We start from the raw sequence: 21,453 nt of genomic DNA, 5'->3' as shown, positions 1-21,453 counted from the left end.
TTCTTCCTCTCCCTGACAACAACGATGGGGCACTATTCCTGCCACGGACACCAACAATGGGGCACTATTCCTGTCACGGACATCAAAGATGGGGTACTGTTCCACCACCTGACACCAATGAAGAGACAGTATTCTTCCCACTGTTACCATTGATGGGGGGACAATGTTCCTCCTACTGACATCAATGATGGGGCACTGGTATTCCTACCAACATCAATGATGGAGAACTCTTCCTTCCACCGATGCCAATGATGAGGCACTATTCCTTCCTTCTACAGACACCAAATATTGGGAACTGTTCCTCCCACTGGCCCCAAAAATGGGGAATTGTTCCTCCACTGGCCCCAAAAATGGGGAATTGTTCCTCCCATGGACACCAGCAATTGGGCACTGCTCCTGCCACAGACACCAACGAAGAGGCGATATTCCTCCCATTGATACCAACGATGGGGCACTGTTCCACTGACACCAATGAAGAGACAGTAGTATTCTGCCCACTGTTACCATTGATGGGGGACAATGTTCCTCCCACTGACATCAATGATGGGGCACTGGTACTCCTACCAACACCAATGATGGAGAACTTTTCTTTCCACCGATGCCAATGAAGAGGCTCTATTCCTTCCACCAGTACCAATGATGAGGCACCTATTCCTTCTACGGACACCAAATATTTGGAACTGTTCCTCCACTGGCCCCAAAAATGGGGAATTGTTCCTCCCATGGACACCAACAATTGGGCACTGCTCCTGCCACAGACACCAACGACGGGGCGATATTCCTCCCACTGACACCAATGATGGGGCACTGTTCCACTGACGCCAATGATGGGGCACTGTTCCACTGACGCCAATGATGGGGCACTGTTCCACTGACACCTATGAAGAGGCACTATTCCTCCTACTGGTACCATTGATAGGGCACTGTTCCTCCCACCAAGACCAACAATGGGGCATTATTCCTCTCACCGACACCAATGACGGGGCATCGTTTACTGGCCAGTGCTAGTAGAAATGCCCCGAGTAAACAGGCCCTTTTTTTTTTTTTTTTAGAAAGACTGGTGATCTCTCTTATAAGAAAAAAAGAAGGGGGGTGACCACCTCTGTGGTAGTCTCTTGAAGGAAGGGGATTATTATTGTCCTGATTCTATTGCACCTTGACGAAAGGAGGATGGATTTGTAACAGTTTTTAAAGGATGAGTGAATAAACATAATAAAATTGTATCTTTTGGAGTTTGTAAAGTAGTTATAAGCAGTTAAAAGAAATCTGCGCCCTGCCATTATACTGGGTTCCTGGTTTTAAAAGATCTATCAGTTTGAGGTGGACGTTAATCGAAATCTTTGTAAAAGACCCTGAAAATTAATCAATTTCCACTCTAAATTTAGTCATTTGATTACCAGGAAATAATGGACGCCATAGGCGGTAGAATATGTGGAATGCCGATTTCCATGCAATTGTTTCTTTCGTCAAAAGAGAGTGAAATACTTTCAAAAGTGCCACCACATAGGTGTCCAGCTTTAGGCCCTTTTTACAGCAGTGTAAAATCTATAGCCAGGTGTCAAAACCTAATATGGGGAACCTTTACCGAAAATGGACACAGTAAATCTGTTAAAACACCTTGACGTGAATAGACCATAAAAGTAGATCTGATGCCCGTAGCGACCAATAACATTTAGTTATATTCTGTAAAATTAAAGTAGACATCATATTCTCATTTAATGAATCCGAACCACATTTATGTCATCGTCTTTTGGCCAATTTTGGATGACGTAATGTCTTGGGGGTTTTAGCTTTGAGGGCTGATCCTTTTAGTGCAAGGTAAGTATTGGGTACTTAAAGGATAAGTCCAGGCAAAACCTAACTAACGCTAAACCTGCTCTGTGCCACATTCTAAACCTAATCTATCTAACACTGTAAAGAAAAAAATCACTGTTCTTCCCTATCCTGCAGCTGAAACGGTCCGGTCCCACGCTGGCCTGTAAGCGGTTCGTTCAGCGTGGAGGTAAGTGCGGGAGAGGCACTCAACAATAGAAGCCCCATAGTAAGTCTATGGGTTATGTCACTTCCCAAAAATAAAGGAATAGAATAGAAAATAATTGATTACAAAAAAAATAGAATTGAAAATAAAGGAATTGAAAATAAAGGAATAAAAAATGATTACAAAATAAAGGAATGGAAAAAAAATAGAATAGTAAATAAAGGAATAGAAAATAAAATAAAGAAATATAAAATAAAGGAAAAGAAAATAATTGAAAATAAAGGAATAGAAAATAATTGATTACAAAATAAAGGAATGGAAAAAAATAGAATTGTAAATAAAGGAATAGAAAATAAAATAAAGAAATAGAAAAGAATAGAATTGAAAATAAAGGGATAGAAAAGAATATAATAGAAAATAATAGCATAGAAAATAAAAGAATAAAATAGAAAATTAAGGAATAGAAAAGAGTAGAAAAGAATAGAAAATAAAAGAATAATTAGAAAATGAAGGAATAGAATATAAAAAAATAAAATGTAGCCGTCTTTCAAAATTAGAATTTTGAATATCAGCTATTCTTCACAATGAATTCGGATCGATTTGATATTTTCGATTCGAATGCTTAGAATCCATTGGAAAAATTTGAATCTGGTCAAAAACGAATAAACAAACTGAAGCTAAACGAATTTCATTACGGATGCAACAAAACAAAATTAGTAACTTAACTAATCAATCCAAAACTAAAAGAAACATTTTGTTGTTCTGCACAACACACACATCACACAATCAATAACTGAAATAATTAGGCAGATTTGTTTTTACATAAAATTTATTATTTGGTAAACTTTTATTTAGAATTTTTCTTTATCAGGTAGAAGTACACACTGCTACCCGTCCAGGAATACCCCGTTGGGTACACATACCCCCGGCTGGGAGGATGAAGTACACACTGCTACCCGTCCAGGAATACCCCGTTGAGTACACATACCCCGGCTGGGAGGATCTGGAAGGTACATACACACTACTTTTTTCCCTTTGCAGTCAGGGTTGGATTTACTATTTAGCCTACAGGCATAGAGGGAGAAGAGGCGACTTTCCCTATCGTGCTACATCTTCTCTCCAGTCCTCAGTAAGAATAACAGTCCAATCCGAATTACCTTATCGCATTATTCCAAAGCCAGTTTGGGGGCCAATAAAACAAGAAAATGCTCTGTGCACAAGGGGGTGCCGATTGTGGTGCGCCAACGGGCTCCAGTGGTGGAAATCCATCCGTGAACAGCTATGTGGTGACCTTTTATGGAGGACCCTATGACCAGTAGACCGTTACAATTGCAGAAAGAGGTCCACTTCATACGGTCAATGTAAAAAAAAAATACCAGTACTTCGCTCACAGTCACCGGCGGTCCATCTCTCGGCACAGAAAACCGCAGTGTGTACATCCCAATCATCCAGGACTAAAAAGAACGACAGATATTAATAAGGAGAGAAATTTTTTTTTGTTTTTTTTTTTTAATTTATCAGCTCAAGGAAGCTAAAACACAGACAGAAACCAACCGATAACAAGACTGGAGCTAGTATAGAAAATAAAAATTGAAGTGTAATGCTTTGTGTGGAGTCTTTTTGAAGGAGGAGAGAGGGGGGGGGGGGGGGGTTTAGGCAAGCATCCTAGTTTCACGTGAGCTCCAGGATCACTGTCATTATTATGAGCACCAGTAAGAGTCTGGAGTAGCTGTACATGGGGGTAGAACCTGGAACGAGAGGAGAAAGAGAGAGGTCAGAACACAACGTGGCAAGGTGGACACTGTAAAGTCACATTCATGGTAGTGCTCATATGGTAAAGCAATAAACAATGTAGGCTATGTGGGACTTTAGGTGAGACACCAGCAGGCTGGCTGGCTTCCATGCACCTCTTTTAAACCTTTTCAACTCTCATTTTTTCTCATACAGGGATGGAGACACCGGACATTACCTGCTGGTGTCTCACCTAAAGTCCCACATAGCCTACATTGTTTATGTGACCAGGGATAGAGGCGCCTTGCCTACAGGCTGGTGCTTCATTTAAAGTCCCACCGTGTGATTTTCGTGCGTTTTTTGGTGGATGCAGTCTGATTTGACCCAGTTTTTTTCATATATAGGGATGGAGACCAATAGCATGACCTGCTTGTCTCATGTAAAGTCCCAAATATTTTATGAAATTAGGGATGGAGGCGCTGTGCTTTACAGGCCAATGCCTCATATAAAGTCCCAATCTGTGCTTTACACTGCATCTGCCAAGGGGTTGGAGGTGTATGCTTCTCAGCTGGTCCTTTTCAGTTTGTACCATCACTACAACATTGATATTATTTTTGAGATACTAGACCAGTCATGGATGGGGGTGGGTTGGGGGAGGTTTGGACTGCTCCCTCCCACCTGCCTCCTATCCATCCATTTAGCAGCCATGTGCTTACATTGTGGAGACACTCAAATTAGAAAGTGTTAGGACTGCAGGTAAAACAGGATGCCGTGTAGTGGCCCTGCAGCTTACACATGCGTTTGCAAATGCGTGTCAACTAAACCCCTGTTCTTTATTTATATCATGAGACAGGTCTACTTGGTTTGTGACAGACTGGAGGGTGAGTACATCAGACTAGGGGCTGACTGGCTTCCATGCACCTCTTTTAAACCTTTTTAACTCTCATTTTATATGGTAAAGCAATATCCTTATTTTCCAGGAATCATCCATACACATCCACTGCTTAAGTGCCCTGTAATCTTAATGTTTCTTTTTGTGTTTTTCTTCCTCATTGGAATGTCCTCCATGACCTTCAGAACCTCGTCTTTTCTCCCCTCACTTCCATTTGGAATGAGCTGTGAAGGTTGAATGCAGTTTTGTGCACTGCTCTATGCACTCTACACATTGCAAAGTCCGCTTCTCTGCCTTTTGGCTAAGATCAAGTGTAGTATCTGTTCTTATCAGTGATCCAGTGGGGACGCTGTGCTGTCATCTGACCTGACCAAGGTTGGGTGGTGGCTATGCAAACCTGCTGGAATGATGGGGACCTGGAAGGTTAGTATCAGTAGGAATTAAAACTGGAGTGCCTGAGCCTAATTGGGGGCCGGGAGTAAGTTCTCTCCGAGAAAGCTGGAAGAGTCCATTACCTCCTGATTCGAATGTGCTACCTGGTCTGGTTATAGGCTGGGAAGGCAGAGAGTCCGCGGTGTCTGTTCCCTCTGGGAGTGGTCGCCCCAGAGGGCAGAGAGTCCACGGTGTCTGTTCCCTCTGGGAGTGGTCGCCCCAGAAGGCAGAGAGTCCACGGTGTCTGTGCCCTTTGGGAGTGGTCGCCCCAGAGGGCAGAGAGTCCGCAGTGTCTGTGCCCTCTGGGAGTGGTCACCCCAGAGGGCAGAGAGTCAGCGGTGTCTGTGCCCTCTGGGAGTGGTCGCCCCAGAGGTGCTCTTAGTAACACTTGGGTGTGGGACCCCAATGTGCGAACCGACACATGGTCACAGATTCCAAACACTTTTGCTGCACTGCGACTTTTAAGGCTGGGCCTTTTGGCTGAAGTCCGGGGCAATTTTTTTTTATCAGGGCCAGGCCAGTGCACCATGCACGGCCACTTATTTATTTTCTCCCACGTTTGTCACCTTTCACTTAGGTGTGTGTTCATAGTCCATAGTTCATCGCAGGAGTGAGCAAGAAAAGGTGCTTATTGGTTCTACATACAGAGAGACCATGGAGAATGAACTCAGTCACCCTCTATCACCCTGATGCCCAACAGGCCCTCTGCTTGCAGGTTGTGAGCTATTGGGCACACCCGTTAGGCAACGGGGGTGCTGAGCGCTAGAATGCAGTCTACATTCCAGCACCTGGCACTGAAAGAGAGACTGTAGTGTGGGCGAAGTTATCACCCACTGACCACCAATGGGGAGGTGGTGGTTTAACTCACTATCACTGATTACCATTGTAGAGGGGTGGGTGCTTTATTTGTACTGTCACTGATCACCAATGTGGAGGGGGAGGTTAACTTCCTCTGACCAATGCAGGGGGGTTAACTTTCACTGCCACTGACTACCAATGTTGAGGGGTAGGTGGTTGGGTAACTTTCGCTGCCACTGACCACCAATGCAGGAGGGGTGGGGGCTTAACTTTCACTGCCACCAATGTGGAGAGGAGGTTAATTTCCACTGACCCCTGACCAATGCAGGGGGTTAACTTTCACTGCCACTATCAATGTAGAGGGGTAGGTGGTTGATTAACTTTCACTACCACTGACCACCAATGCAGGGGTTGGGGGTAAACTTTCTCTTCCACTGAAAACCAATGTGGGGGGTTAATGTCCAGTGACCCCTGACCAATGCAGGGGGTGGGGGGTTAACTTTCACTGCCACTGAGCATCAATGTAGAGAGAGGCGGGTTAACTTTTGCTGCCACTGGCCACTAATGCAGGGGGGGGGGTGGGGGCTTATTTTTCACTGCCACTGACCCCCACCCAATGCAGGGGGGATGGGGGCTTAACATTCACCACCAATGCAGGGGAGTGGAAGCCTCATTTTTCACTGCCACTGACCACCAATGGAGGGGGGTGGGGGCTTAACTTTGACTACCACTGACCACCAATGTTGGAGTTGGGGGTGGGGCGGGTTAACTGTCACTGCTACTGACCACCAATATGTGCTGGGAGGGAGCTTAATACTGCTACCACTGCATTCACTGACACCAATGCTGGGGGTTATTGTACTTCAACTTCTTTTTCCATTTGCATTGGGATACACTGCTCTAGTGCAGCCCTCTGGAAGTGTCGGGGGCTGAGATTGAGGCCTTCTATAATTTTCAAGTTGGCCATCACTACTTTAAAAATGATCATAGTAGCAGCAGCAAAAAAAAAAAAAAGGATATTGGAGAAGTTAAGAGCAATAGAAGGCACTTTTCCGAAGTTAGGAATATATACTGGAATAGAACATTTTTTTTAGCTTCAACATGATAATTATTATATGGAATTAAATGGTCTTTCATCTTACACCATATGTGGTATGCCGGCCTATTGCAGGCTCTCCCGGCTCTGAGCAGGTGTACACGCCGCATCCACACTTAGACTCGGTTACATAACGATTCCGAGCGTTAAAATACTTCTATACCGCATGCGACCGATTCCAGCGTATAATTGATGCGGCAGAATCCTCACAAATTATGTTACTGCAATGAACATTTTAATTGGTGTAATTTTCTAAAACTTTCTCACAAGTGCAAATATAGGGAAAAAAAAAATGACCAAACTTAAGAAAAAGTGTCTTATGGAAAATGTCATATTGTACAGAAAATGTCCGTATTTCTACATCTGCCTGTTTAAGGTAGAACTCCAGGCTGACAGCTAAATACAGTACAGTAGCAAAAGATTTGTAGGTCTGGCCAGCCGGTCTTGTGATTCATCAAAGGGGTTCTTTGAGCTGTGGCTGATTGGCCTCCTATCTGAAGGAGCATGCATAGATTCGGGGTCAACGTCGCTGGGCGGAGCAACCAGCGTGACACAAATAATCTATTAAGCTGTCTACTGGGGGGGGGGGGGGGGGGAATTCTTCCTGCTGACCGCCAATGTAAGGAGCATTCTTCCCACTGACCAACAATGTAAGGCATTCTTCCCACTGACCGCTAATGCAAGGGACATTCTTCCCCACTGACCGCCAATAGCCACTTCCAGCAGAAAGTCAATTTTTCCCACTAGCCACCAATGTAAGGAGCATCCTTCCCCACTGACCGCCAATGTAAGGAGAATTCTTCCCCACTGACCGCCAATGTAAGGAGAATTCTTCCCCACTGACCGCCAATGTAAGGAGCATTCTTCCCACTGATCACCAATGTAAGGGGCATTCCTCCCACTGACCACCAATGCAAGGTGCATTCTTTCCCATTGGCTGCCAGCAGAAGAACCATTTTTCTCACTAGCCATCAATGTAAGGAGCCTTCTTCCCCACTGACCGCCAAAGTAAGGGGCATTTTTCTCCACTGACTACCAATGCAAGGATCATTCTTTCCCACTGACCGCCACTGGCTGCCACTAGGAGAACAATTTTTCCCCACTAGCCACCAATGTAAGGAACATTCATCCCACCAACGTCGGGCATTCTTCCCATCGACCACCAATGTCAGGGGCAGTTTTCCCATCGACCACCAACGTCAGGGGTATTCTTACACCGATCACCAACGTCAGGGGGATTCTTCCCACCAATGTCAGGGGCATTCTTCCCACTGATCACAAATGTAAGGGACATTCTTTCCCACTGACCACTGGCTGCCAGCAGAAGGACCATTTTTCTCACTAGCCACTAATGTAAGGAGCAATTTTCCCACCGACCCCCACCATCAGGGGCATTCTTCCCACCGGCCACCACCGTCAGGGGCATTCTTCCCACCGGCCACCACCGTCAGGGGCATTCTTCCCCACCGGCCACCACCGTCAGGGGCATTCTTCCCCACCGGCCACCACCGTCAGGGGCATTCTTCCCCACTGGCCACCACCGTCAGGAGCATTCTTCCCACTGACCACAAATGTAAGAAGCATTTTTCCCACTGACCACCAACGTAAGGGACATTTCCCACTGACCACCAACGTAAGGGACATTCTTCCCACTGACCACCAATAAATTTGTTTTAGCAGGAGTCCCCCAAGACCTGATATTCATTTCAAGGGTTCTTCTGGTGTAAAACGGTTGAGAATGGCTGTACTAGGTAGTTGTACTTTTACATGGCAAAACTGCATTTCGGTTTTAAGATTTGTTTTGACCTTCATCATTGGGGATTTAGGCCACCCTTTCTCAACCTTTTCAACACAGAGGAACCCCTGCTAAAATGACAATATCTACAACACATGATCTATTAGTGTGATGGTCAGTGGGGAGAATGGTCCTTACACTTGTGGCCATTGGGAAGAATTAGTCCCATACAGGTAGCTAAAAAGATCAATGGTGTCAGTGGGAACTTATCTGAGAGGCAGAAATTGTTCATTGCTCATGGAACCATAGGGGGTCCATGGAACCCAGGTTGATAAACCCTGATTTAGAAAGATCCTCGATTGCATGTTCTTTGTTTGATATTGACATCAGTTTGTGCAGATGGCTCTCTCAATAAAGAGATGGTGTGAATCTGAACAGATTTATTTGACTCCCCAGCAGCCGGAATAATAAGAGTTACATAAGAAATAAGCTGATTTTGTGACGCGGACGTTGAGGCAGCGTGTTCCCGCAATGTTTTTCTATGGATTCGGCTTAATTTACATGGCCTCCTGTCTTCGCCGCAATTTGTCTCTGGCAGCTCTCTGATCTATATTCTGTTGCTAATAGAAACAGTCATTAATTTATTTCTGGCCCTCTACAAGCGGCAGATAAAGTGGAGCCGGCTGTGATCTATTTCTGTCTCCTCCGGAGCATCATTTGCTGATTCTCCGTCTGCTTTACATGTTAAACAACTCACCGTTTGAATCTTCTGTTCCCCTCGGAATATTGGGATTTTCTACAAGGAAAAACAGACAAATGTTAGACTGAAGTTAAATCTTCCCCCGCTGTCAGTCATTAAGGTAGTGGCATCCATTGCCTTCCCCTCCATGATAACATGTTCTACCTGCTGATAAAATGTACGGCTATGGCTCCCCTCTGCATTGTATATGATTTAGCGATGAGTCAAGTCCAGACGATATTCAGGGGATGGGCGGACTGCATTATCCCGCCGCTGTGTTATTTTTTTCAGCAGCAGGATCTGACCAATGTCCCTGGATCTGCCTCCTGCTGCTTCCATTAGGGAATCACACCCCCTTCAGCTGTAGTTTCCATTTTATAAAATGAATGATGGGAGAATTGATGGTCTGGAGTTGCCCCCCTAATAATGGTTGCTGTAGGCAGGCGGAGCAGGGAACTGGAATTTAGGTGGCTCCTCAATTGATTTATGTTATGATGCCTCGGGGGATTTGGGCCTCATGCACGCAGGGCGTTCTAAATATGGCTGTTAGAGGCATTTGACTTTTTTTTTTCCATCCATCATTTGGGGGGTTCAGGAATGGAGCACTTGGGCAGAAAATGCTAGGCATAATTAGCGCTTGAATGTTCATACATTCTAATAGCCAAAATAAATTAATATTCTTGCCAACTGAAGGAATGAATGGCCAAACCATTGACGTACCTAAATTAATTTGCAAAATGCGGCTATAGGCAAAAGCCTGGAAATCCTCCACGTTATGCGTCTTGGCAATGACTAACAGGGTCACGCAAGCCATGATACATGTTAAAATGGAAGCGATTCTTTTAGACAAACTAACCCCTTATAAAAAAAACTCTGGAGGCCTTGGATTGACAACTGCCTACCTCCAGGCTTTGATGACTCCCTTGTACTTTCTTAAACTATGGTCCGACTCCTCACTATTATGCCCTACATGCCCGCCAGAGCCTTTGTGGTAGACCGGGACACTCTCCCGACACCCACTATGCCCTCCTCTGCCCTGTCCCTTCCCCTCTCCCTAGTTCCCTCCCTACCCCCCTCCCCTTTTTTTCCCATCGCCCTCTACCTACTCTGTGTACCCAGTGTGACTGGGCCCCTTACGCAGGTTATACTTGAGACCACAACTATACCCCGCAATCTTGCCCACTCCTGAATCTTGTGGTTATCCTATATTATTGACATAACTGTTGCAAAACACTTTATCCAATTTTATTGTCACCTGCTTATTGGTTATCATGTGTTTCTTATGTGTTTTTTGAGAACTGTTCATACTCTCTGTATATCATATGCCGATATTATATTTTACCACTTTTCCCTTTTCTCAAATACAATTATTCGAAAAGAAAAAAATGCGGCTTTAGGGGCATATTTTTTGCTGCCTTGTGCTCCCCTAGAGCAAAGGCATCCAGGGCAGGAAAAAATAATCCTTAAAATATCATTTTAGGATAAATGCTGAAAGCCCAAATCCGGGAAACTCAAAAATGATTACTTGTAGTGCACCTGCACTTGCAGGGTCAATTGCTCCTTTGGGTCTAGGGGGCATAGAAAAGAAGAAGATCTACTTATCCGATCCTCCAAGACTGCTCCAAATAGCGGCTTCTCCCTCATTCTCCACTGGTCTAGGATTCTGACATCAAATTCAAAGCAGGGCCACCGGCATTGGATGTGATGATGCCAAGGAACCGTACACTGCCAGAGTGTCTGGGAGCACCATCTGCCAGGGGAGTTGAAGTAACCTAAAGTGCAAAAACTCTCCCCTAAGAGAAGTTACCCCTTGAAGTGTGGGTGCAGCCAAACTGCAGGGGATAATTATTAAGCTTCTCAGGGTAAGGCTTTAAAAATAAGTGCACTTACTCCTTTTCTCTGGGACCAAAATTACCCCACCCTTCCCAAATGTATACACATCTCCTGCTCCCACTGCAAAGTTTATACTGGTATTTAAAGAGACAATGTCACTTTGTTCACCAAGGCAAATTAAGTGTGTATGCATAGGCCATGAACCCCACCCAACCCATTGCCCACCATGAGACTCCCTCTCTGCTGCATCCCCTCCTGTCTAAGCTTTAAACTCAAACTATGTTGGAGTCTAGGGAGATGACATCATGGCTACCCCCACATAACAGCGATTGGGTTGCTCAGGCCCGAGTATTGTCACACAAGGGAGGTCACATATTCCCCCTCATACCCAGAAACCCCACTCTGGGGAGTATGGAGCAGAGGTGATGGAGCTTGGTTAGGTAAGTTTACGTGTGTGGAGGAGAAAGGGGTAAAGTTACAACGTGTACTTAAATCCCCCTTGTGTTGTGCTTGGCCAACCTACGTAGTCATTCAGGCAGACTTTCATGGGTTGGCCTCCTGAGCATCTCCTGGGGGGGGGGGGGGGGTTGGGGTACTTTAGACTATAAAATGAGAGGGGCTGGGTGCAGAAAAGGCCACTTTGTCTAGGAATGCACTTTAGAAGTTCTACTGTAATTATTCTCTAAGCCATCAGATTTTGGTGTCGTGGGGTCCATGATTCAGTTCCCACCACATGCACAATCTACATGGAGTTATTATGTTAGAGCTCTTTCCAGGTGATTAGGTCCTCCCACAATAATAAGCCAATTAGTTTTTGCCCCAATGTGTGCCTTTGACTACCGCTTATGTAGATGTAGTATGCAACCTTTAAGGTGACAGCCATCAGATTTTTGGTGTTGTGGGGTACTTGATTCATTTTCCACCACATGCACAATCTACATGGAGTTAATATGTTAGAGCTCTCCAGGTGATTGGGTTCTCCCACAATGATAAGCCAATCAGTTTTGGCCCCAATGTGTGTCTTAGACTACTGCTTATGTAGATGTAGCATGCAACCTTTAAGGTGACAGCCAACAGAGTAGCTTAATGCATGTGGTGGGAACTGAATCAAGGTCCCCAAGACAATAAAGCTAATCTGTTGGCTGTAACCTGAGAGGTTGTATGCTACATCTACGTCAGAGGTAGTCAAAGGTGCCGGTTGGCGCCAAAACTGATTGGTTTACCATTGTGGAATGAAAACCTAAACACCTAGAAAGAGCACTCTAACAAATTAACTCCCTGTAGATTGTGTATGTGGTGGCACTAAGCCAGGGACAGCAAGACAACAATGTACATGGAGTTAATGTTAATGGAGTTAGTGTTCAGGTTTCCTCCCACAATGGTAAGCCAGACAGCTTTGGCCCCAATGTGTGATTGTGGTGGGAATATTAGAATACAACCTTAGTAGTCCCAACATGCTGCTGTATGTTGAAGAAATACTGCTCGGAGCCAGAGGGAGCTTTGAAAGTTTCTGTGTATTCGAAGTATAAGTGCTGCAGATAGGCCATATCAATTTCTCTCCGCATGAGCTCCCAGCTAGCAGAACATTCAACTGGTTTTCCAGTTCTATTGATGCAACATTGTTAATAATTGGAATGCTATCTCTCACTCTCAAAAAGCATGCTATATTTTATCAGTTAACACCCAGAACAGCCTTGTGCCAGTACGGCACTCGGACCCGCAGCTTACCTTGGCTGATTATTTATTGGTTTGATGTTTGACTTGCAAGTTATGCTTCTCTCCCTTCAGAAATGACCTGTCTAGAGTGATATATTGTAAGACTGACAAGATACTTGTGAGAGATTTATCTGGTACTCAGTGTAGCACAGAGCGTCCTGGTATACAGATTGTCATTGCCGCTCATAATTAGAAACCCAGGACATGGTCAGTGACCCTTCAGAAAACTTGACGAAAGTTTAAACTTGCATAAAATATCTTTGGGCTCGGGTCTACAGGTGTCTTCTGACCAGACTTTTCCTTGGTCATGGAGATGGCTGAACGTGTATGAGTAGGGTATCTTAGTCGGGAGACACCTATACATCCAAGCCCAAAGATACTCTACTCTGCACAAGTTCAACCATCTCCTTGACCAAAAAAAGTCTGAGGCACTTGTAGACCTGAGCCCAGACTTTTCCTTGGTCAAGGAGATGGTTTAACTTGCATAGAGTAGGGTATCTTTGGGCTTGGATCTATAGGTGTCTCCTGACCTAAGATACCCTACTCCATACACGTTCAGCCATCTCCTTGACCAAGGAAAATCTGGTCCGAAGACACCTGTAGACCCGAGCCCAAAGACATTTTATGCAAGTTTAAACTTTCACAAGTTTTCTTAAGGGTCACTGACCATGTCCTGGGTTTCTAATTATGTGCGACAATGACAGTCTGTATACCAGGACGCTCTGTGCTACACTGAGTACCAGATAAATCTCTCACAAGTATCTTTTCAGTCTTACAATATGTGGTGTCTTCTGACCAGACTTGTTAAGCCCAAATATACCCTACTCTATACAAGGTCAACCATCTCTTTGACCAAGAAAAAGTCTGAGACACCTGTAAACTCAAGCCCAGACTAGATGGTTGAACTTGCATAGAGTGGAGTATCTTTGGGCTCTGGTCTACAGCTGTGCTCTGACCAGACTTTTCCTTGGTTGAAGAGATGGTTGAATTTGTATAAACAAGAGTATTTTTGGTCAGAAGACACCCAAAGATTTGATGCCAAAGATACCCCACTCTATACAAATTCAACCATCTCTTTGACCAGGGAAAAGTCTGAGACACCTGTAGACCAGAGCCCAGACTTTCCTTGGTTAAGGAGATGTGGTTGAACTTGCATAGAGTAGAGTATCTTTGGGCTTGGGTCTACAGGTGTCTTCTAACCAGACTTTTCCTTTGTCAAGCAGATGGTTGGACTTGTATAGATAAAAGGTATCTTTGGTCAGAAGACACCCATAGATTCAAGCCCGAATATACCCTACTCTATACAAGTTCAACGATCTCCTTGACCAAGAAAATCTGAGACACCTGTAAACTCAAGCCCAGACTAGATGGTTGAACTTGCATAGAGTATCTTTGGGCTCTGGTCTACAGGTGTGCTTTGACGGGACTTTTCCTTGGTTAAGGAGATGGTTGAACTTGCATATAGAGTAGAGTATCTTTGGGCTTGGGTCTACAGGTGTCTTCTAACCAGACTTTTCCTTTGTCAAGGAGATGGTTGGACTTGTATAGATAAAGGTATCTTTGGTCAGAAGACACCCATAGATTCAAGCCCAAATATACCCTACTCTATACAAATTCAACCATCTTTTTGACCAGGAAAAAGTCTGAGAAACCTGTAGACCCGAGCCCAGACTTTTCCTTGGTCAAGGAGATGGTTTAACTTGCATAGAGTATCTTTGGTCTCGGGTCTACAGCGGTCTTCTGACCAGACTTCTTGTTGGTCAAGGAGATGGTTAAACTGTATAGAGTAGGGCATCTTCAGTCAGAAGCCACCCATAGATCCAAGCCCAAAGATATCCTACTCTGTACAAGTTCAACCATCTCCTTGACACTCAAGTGTGAAAGGTGTTGTGGCAAACTCAAGGAGATGGTTTAACTTGTATAGAGTAGGGTATCTATGGCCAGAAGCCACCCACAGATCCAAGCCCAAAGATACCCTACCTACTCTGTACAAGTTCAGCCATCTCCTTGACACTCAAGTGTGAAAGGTGTTGTGACAAACCGCATTGCATGGAGCTCGTCAAAAAAGGATTAGTAGCTTTTTTTCGGGCAACAAGTTTCTCTATAAGTTTATCGTGGCCGAACCACACCGCATTTTTAGCTGCCATTAAAATGAATGGCGTCTGAAATTTGCATTTTGTGATTTGATTTCAAAAACCATTAGAAGAAAAAAAAAAAAAGGTTTCCACTTACCAAATACTATTAATCTGGTATGTGTGTCTGTAGAACCCAGCGGATTCTGAGCTGTGCAGCGGTACATTGAGCCGTTTAGTTCAGCCGGGACCCGTTCCAGGAGCAGCTCCTTCCCATCATGCTCTGAGCTCCCATCCAGCAGTCTCCCGCCGACCCTCGTCCATGTAAAGAGGGGCTCAGGAAAGACTTCATTCTGCACACAACAATGGGGGGGAGACCTGGGTCATTGTTTGATACATAAAACATTTTATAATTCCACTTTTTTTGCGAATAAAACCCCTCCCCTCTGGGTTATAACAAACTTTGTTGCAGATTCCTACCTTTTGTTACTCTCAAGAAATAGCTGTCTGTTTAGTTGTGCCCATGTGCAGAGTAAATGGGAGTGACTTATCAATCAGCTGCTGCACTTGCAGGGCTCTCTCTAATGAGGAAAGTGACAGGGTCTGCATCCCTTTAGATGTGATTTCAATGTGGGAGTATCTCTTTAAAAATGACATTGTTGTTGCAGGGGATGCTCAAAATCTGACTTGTATCCTAGTGCAGACTTCTGGGAAAATCAGTGAGCCAATCACACAAGCAGGAAATGACATTTACCATCTGTGTACAGAGCGCCTCCAAGTGGCCATATTGCATTCTAAAGAAAATAACGGCGCTTCAGATTGAAAGGCAAAGGTAATTTTTATTAACATTTAGTTGCAATATGACTCGTGTAGCAATTCTATAAGCTATAATATTATTATTTAATTTTTTTTATTTGCTGCGCGCAAATGGGGAGTTACCCATTCCGGACTATTGAGGTTGTATGAAATCCAAAAGCAAACAGTTATCATATTGCAGCTTGCCAATTCTTAGATGTAATGCCTGCATTCGTTTTCTTTTTAAGCTTTTCTCCTCCTATTTCCATCTGGTGATCCAGCCAGCAAGTCTGCTGTTTTTTCCAAAGCATAAGCTCTCCTGAAAATGTATCAGTTTACAGGTATGAGACAAACCATATAACACCGACAGGGGTGCTTACAATAAATCAGCTTTTTGGCTTTAATTTATTAGTATATTTAAAGGCTAACTCCAGTTTTGTGGGGTAAAACAAATCAGCAAATAAAGAAAAAAACAATCTAGCGTATACAATTGTGACACAAATCATATTGTAATTAAATGTTATTAAAAATTACCTTTCCTTTTCAATCTGCAGCGGTTGTAAATTTCTGAAAATGCAATATGGCCGCCTGGAGCTGTTCTGTACACAGAATGTATACTGACCACACCCCCAGAAACATTATTTCCTGCTTGTGTGATTGGCTCACCAATTTTCCCAGAAGTCTGCACTAAGATACAAGTCAGATTTCTGGCATCCCCTGCAACACAAATGTCATTTTTGGTGAGATGCTCCCAATAGGAACACGTCTAAAGGGATGCAGGCCCAGCAGATTTCCTCATTAGAGCCCTGCAGCTGCCACAGCTGATAGATAATTATGAAACCCCTCCCATTAGACTCACTCAGCACAAAGGAACAAACAATGATTTCTTCAGAATAACAAAAGATAGAAATCTGCAACAAAGTTTGTTACAATCCCTGCAATGTACAGAGATCACCCAGAGGGGAATATTTTTTTTTTTTCTCAACAAAAGCAGAGTTACGCTTTAAATCTACTAATCCATCTCACAGACTGACAATGCTGCTGTCTGCTGTGCCTCCTGTGCTCCTTCATCCAGAGTGCGGGGAATGCTCTAATACGGGAGGTGTGTTCCTGGCCAGATCACCAGGTGACAACAGAGAGAAAACTAATTCAGCTGCCAGATCTAATGATTGGTAAGTTGCAATGTTTGACATTTTTGGTTTAATACGATTGAGCACAGAAATATCACCGCCTAAAAACCGAAGACGCTCCACAGTAATTATCCTCCAAGTATGGATTGATCAATAAAGATGGAGTGAATGGCTCCTTATGGAGTAAGCTACATGTACACTTAGCAGGTAAATGGTACTTCATTCCGCGCGGCCCCCAATGCTGCACTTATGCGATTCGTTGCTGCATGTCGCTGTGTAGCTTCCACCACAGGGAGCCGTTTGCACCATCTGTTAGAGACCGATCGTTCCTCTTACTAGATAATCCCTGGCAATTATATTTGCACGACTGACTGCATATTTGCACGACTGACTCCACGCCATGGTGCGCAGGCCCCAGACTTTGCTCTACAGCAGAGGTCTCAAAGTGCTGGCCCTCCAGCTGCTGCAGAACTACAATTCCCATGAGGCATTGCAAGGCTGACAGTTACAAGCATGACTCCCATAGGGCAGAGGCATGATGGGACTTGTAGTTCTGCAACAGCTGGAGGGCCGCCACTTTGAGACCCCCTACTCTACAGCAACCACCTTCTAATACAGAAACCTGAAGCAAAGAAAAGATGACTGCTAGGGGGCCAAGAAGAACCAATCACCTTTTAGACAATTTAACCCTTTTGCTGCTAAAGCGGTTTTTGCACACATTAAAAAACAGAAAATAATTGTAGGCCTCCACTTGAAGACCGGCACTTTTCTGGCACTTTTGTTTGAGTCCCCGTTCACACTGGGGCCGTAGGTCGCCTGCCATAGAGAAGCTGTGGACCCGTTCTAATAGGAGCGACACAAGTCGCTCCGACTTAGAAAAACGGTCCGGAGCTTCTTTGGGGCGACCTGCATAGACTTCAATGTTATGAAGTCCGTGCTGCCCGCTCCGAGGTCGCGGCGCACTGCTCGCACCGCGACCTCGGAGGTCGCCCCTGGAAGTCGGATCGCCCCAGTGCGAACGGGGCCTAAAGGTAAAAAAAAAATCTGTATTTTTTGCTAGAAACTTACTTAGAACCCCCAAACATTATATGTATGTATGTATGTATGTATATATATATATATATAATATAATAATATATTTACACACACACATATATACATGCATATATAATATATATATATAAATTATTGAAACGGCAGATTTGACTGGTCCCAATATCCGGTCATTGTGTTATAGTATAATGGGACTTTGTAGGAGTGGATAAACTAGTAATGGAGGCAAGCAAAGAGAATAAAATCCAATAATTTATTACAAGGAATTATCATAAAAGTCCAACATGGACACAAACAGCATAGATATACATATAAATGGTACAAGGTGTGTAAAGGTGATCTCAAACAAGCGCCCAATATTCGACGCGTTTCGCGGGCTATTGGAGCCACATTAGCTTCTTCAGGAGTATGGACAGAGATACCTCTTCTACAACGCCCAGAAGAAGTCTTTCTTATGACGAAACGTTGGCGATCCCAGACATAAACGTCCACACGCCCCCCAACGAAGCCGGCTGTTCATCCATATGCTGATCTGGAGACTTGCGGGACGCCGCGGTTAGATCCATGACTGGCACATACTACATGCCTGTTTTTGTCTTTTAAATTGTAAGTAGTTTTTTTAATAAATTTACCTATTGGTTTACGGGATTACGCTATGGGCCTCTGTTTCTTTCTACATATGGCTTTACGTTCAATGGAGTATATGAGAAGTTCCAAGTGTGCCACATATTAATGTGATCGGTTTAACAACACACCGGAAACGGCTTTCGGCTTTTGGAGTCTTTCGAAGCACCTGAGCTTGATATCGGTTGACCTACTGGTTTACTACTAGCTGGAAGAGGCTGTCTCATTAAATTGAGCAGCCACGGAATTTCGGTAAGCTGCTTGTTATACCTGAGCACAAGGGTGTCCCCTTCCTACACTTTTCCCTGGTGTCACTGGAAGAAAGTTATTTTGCACGTGGATTCACATCTCTGCACTTAATATTGGGACTATTCATTTGGACATTATCCCCTCTCCTTTTTTGTTTTGTTTTCTTTATATGAGCTTTTCAGCTATATAATTGTATACTGATTTCAGCGCTGCACTTTTTGGTTTTTATTGTATTTTTTGAATCACTGTTAGTTGATTTTGTGCCAGCTGCTCACTATTGTTCTCAATCATTTGGTTTTCTGTCACATCTAGCGCGGAAATTTCTCTTCTATTTATATTACTAGAGCTAGAATTATTGCTCTCACTCTAACGTTTGCGGCGATACCTCACATCTGTGGTGCGGACCCTGTTTACATATGCGTTCGCTGGAGGGATAGGGATTTTTTTTAAATGTATTTTATTTTTTTATTCTACTTTTACACTGTCCATTTAATCTGGGTGAACCTGAGTGCGCCTCATTCTGGGTGGACCCATGTGGCCCGTTCTGCGTGGACCCGATCGCGCCCCGTTGGGCGTGAACCCGAGCACACCTCGTTCTTGGTGGGCCTGAGCGTGCACCGTTCTTGGGGGGCCCGAGCGTGCACCATTCTGCGTGGACCCGAGCGCTCCCCGTTCAGCGTGGACCCGAGCGCGCCCCGTTCAGCGTGGACCCGAGCGCGCCCCGTTCTGCGTGGACCCGAGCGCGCCCCGTTCTGCGTGGACCCGAGCGCGCCCCGTTCTGCGTGGACCCGAGCGCGCCCCGTTCTGGGTGGTTTTGAGCCTGCCTTGTCAAGAGTCTTGCGCCCCAGGGAGGCAGGGAAGGGTTCCTTCTCTTTGGGAGGGGGGGCCATAGTACACACCCAAATACTCTTGTTTGGTACGCTTTGGAGTTTTGGTTTTGCGCACCACACTACAGGCTTGAAATAGAATAGTCTTGCAGTAATACTTTGAATAATTCCAGAGATGCTTACCTGAAAGCCTTGCACTACCATGCGCACCGTGTCCCCAACACGAGATCTGGTTGGCGTCATCGTTATTTTGGGCCCTCTTGGAGCAGCTGTAAAACAAACAAACAGAGAGACCTTATTAGGCACCACTTTACGTACCGGAGGGGCCGAGGGCCTGAGTAGGCCAGAGGGACACAAACTGGGACATCTTGGGAAATATGTCCAATGATGCCACCGAGTAATAAAGATTCAATTGTGCAAAACAGCTGGCCATTATTTTATGATTAGAAACGCCAAGCACTTATCTTTGCTATTTGTTCCACTTTGGTGTCCTCTTATTATTTACCATGCGGCTGAATGTTTTCCTCGGCGTGCGCACATCATTAAAGCTCACACTGTGATATGCAAAATACCGCGCACACAGGAAGAATGAAATATCGCCTCCTTGACAATTCCGCTTTCAGAAGACTTTGTATTTCTCGCCTAATTGGTCCCAATTAACCGTCCCGGGTATCAGGACATGATCAAGGTCACGACACTGTTTGACTCCCTCGTATGCGCACAAGCCGATGCCAGGAATGGCTCTTCCACCCCGGGGACCGAAACTAAAGCTGAAACAAAGTACCCCAGACGGCCATTTACTGCAGCTGGTGCTTTCCCCGTGTCCTGCGCCGAGCGCCTTCCGCCAACCACCAGGTTTCATAGACTAACCATGATGACTCACGTTTAATGAACAACATAAGACAAGGCATAATTAAATGTTGCATCTCTGGCGATTATACATATTTGTGTTATCCAATTATAGCCTTATTTTAATCTCGCTACGGACTCCTGGTACACTGACAACCAACTGCATGGAGTCTGACTCACTGAGCAGGACACCCGCATTCAATTGCATCGCTCTTCATTAGTTAGGGCCCAATGAATATTGTTTTTGTAGTTTGGTTAGAGTGAAGAAGGATCTTCATAAGGATTTCAACCCCAATCATTGTCCCACCGGGGAGATTCTTCCTTGGAAATTGTTTGGGGCCAAGCTTACTATGGTGGTCCCAGTACTGCCTTGCTGGACTACACAGCACATCCAGTGAGAACCTGACTTCCTATGGTGATCTCAATTCTGCCTTGCTGGACTACAGAGTATCCAGTGAGTGCCTAGCTTCTTCCTATTGTGGTCCCAATTCTGCCTTTCTGGACTACAGAGTAACAAGTGCAAGCCTAGCTTCCTATGTTGGTCCCAATTTTGCCTTGCTGGACTACAGAGTAACCAGTGAGTGCCTAGCTTCTTCCTATTGTGGTCCCAACTCTGCCTTGCTGGACTACAGAGTACCCAGTGCGTGCCTAGCTTCCTATTGTGGTCCCAATTATGCCTTGCTTGACTACAGAGTATCCAGTGAGTGCCAAGCTTCCTATGGTGGTCCCAATTCTGCCTTGCTGGACTACAGAGTACCCAGTGCATGCCTAGCTTCCTATGGTGGTCCCAATTCTGCCTTTCTGAACTACAGAGTACCCAGTGCGTGCCTAGCTTCCTATGGTGGTCCCAATTCTGCCTTGCTGGACTACAGAGTACCCAGTGCATGCCTAGCTTCCTATGGTG

The 21,453-nt window shown here is 44.8% G+C and overlaps 1 protein-coding gene across 1 annotated transcript in view; it reads right to left on the bottom strand.

Moving 5' to 3' along the window:
• Window positions 1–2,941: 2,941 nt before the first annotated feature.
• The window catches only part of IGSF21 (immunoglobin superfamily member 21), a 392,526-nt gene continuing 374,014 nt past the window's right edge, over window positions 2,942–21,453 (bottom strand). The window contains exons 5-8 of the mRNA XM_082273487.1: window positions 19,884–19,969; window positions 15,183–15,375; window positions 9,420–9,458; window positions 2,942–3,726 (exon numbers count right to left, since the gene is read on the bottom strand). Coding sequence (XP_082129613.1) covers window positions 3,650–3,726; window positions 9,420–9,458; window positions 15,183–15,375; window positions 19,884–19,969 — 395 coding nt within the window. The 3' untranslated portion in view covers window positions 2,942–3,649. The remainder of the gene's footprint in view (window positions 3,727–9,419; window positions 9,459–15,182; window positions 15,376–19,883; window positions 19,970–21,453) is intronic.

Source organism: Pelophylax lessonae (genome assembly GCF_965119305.1).
Source record: "Pelophylax lessonae genome assembly, chromosome: 12".
Lineage (NCBI taxonomy): Eukaryota > Metazoa > Chordata > Amphibia > Anura > Ranidae > Pelophylax > Pelophylax lessonae.
The sequence above is the reverse complement of the archived record's forward strand: the minus strand, read 5'-3'. Positions and strand labels throughout refer to the sequence as shown.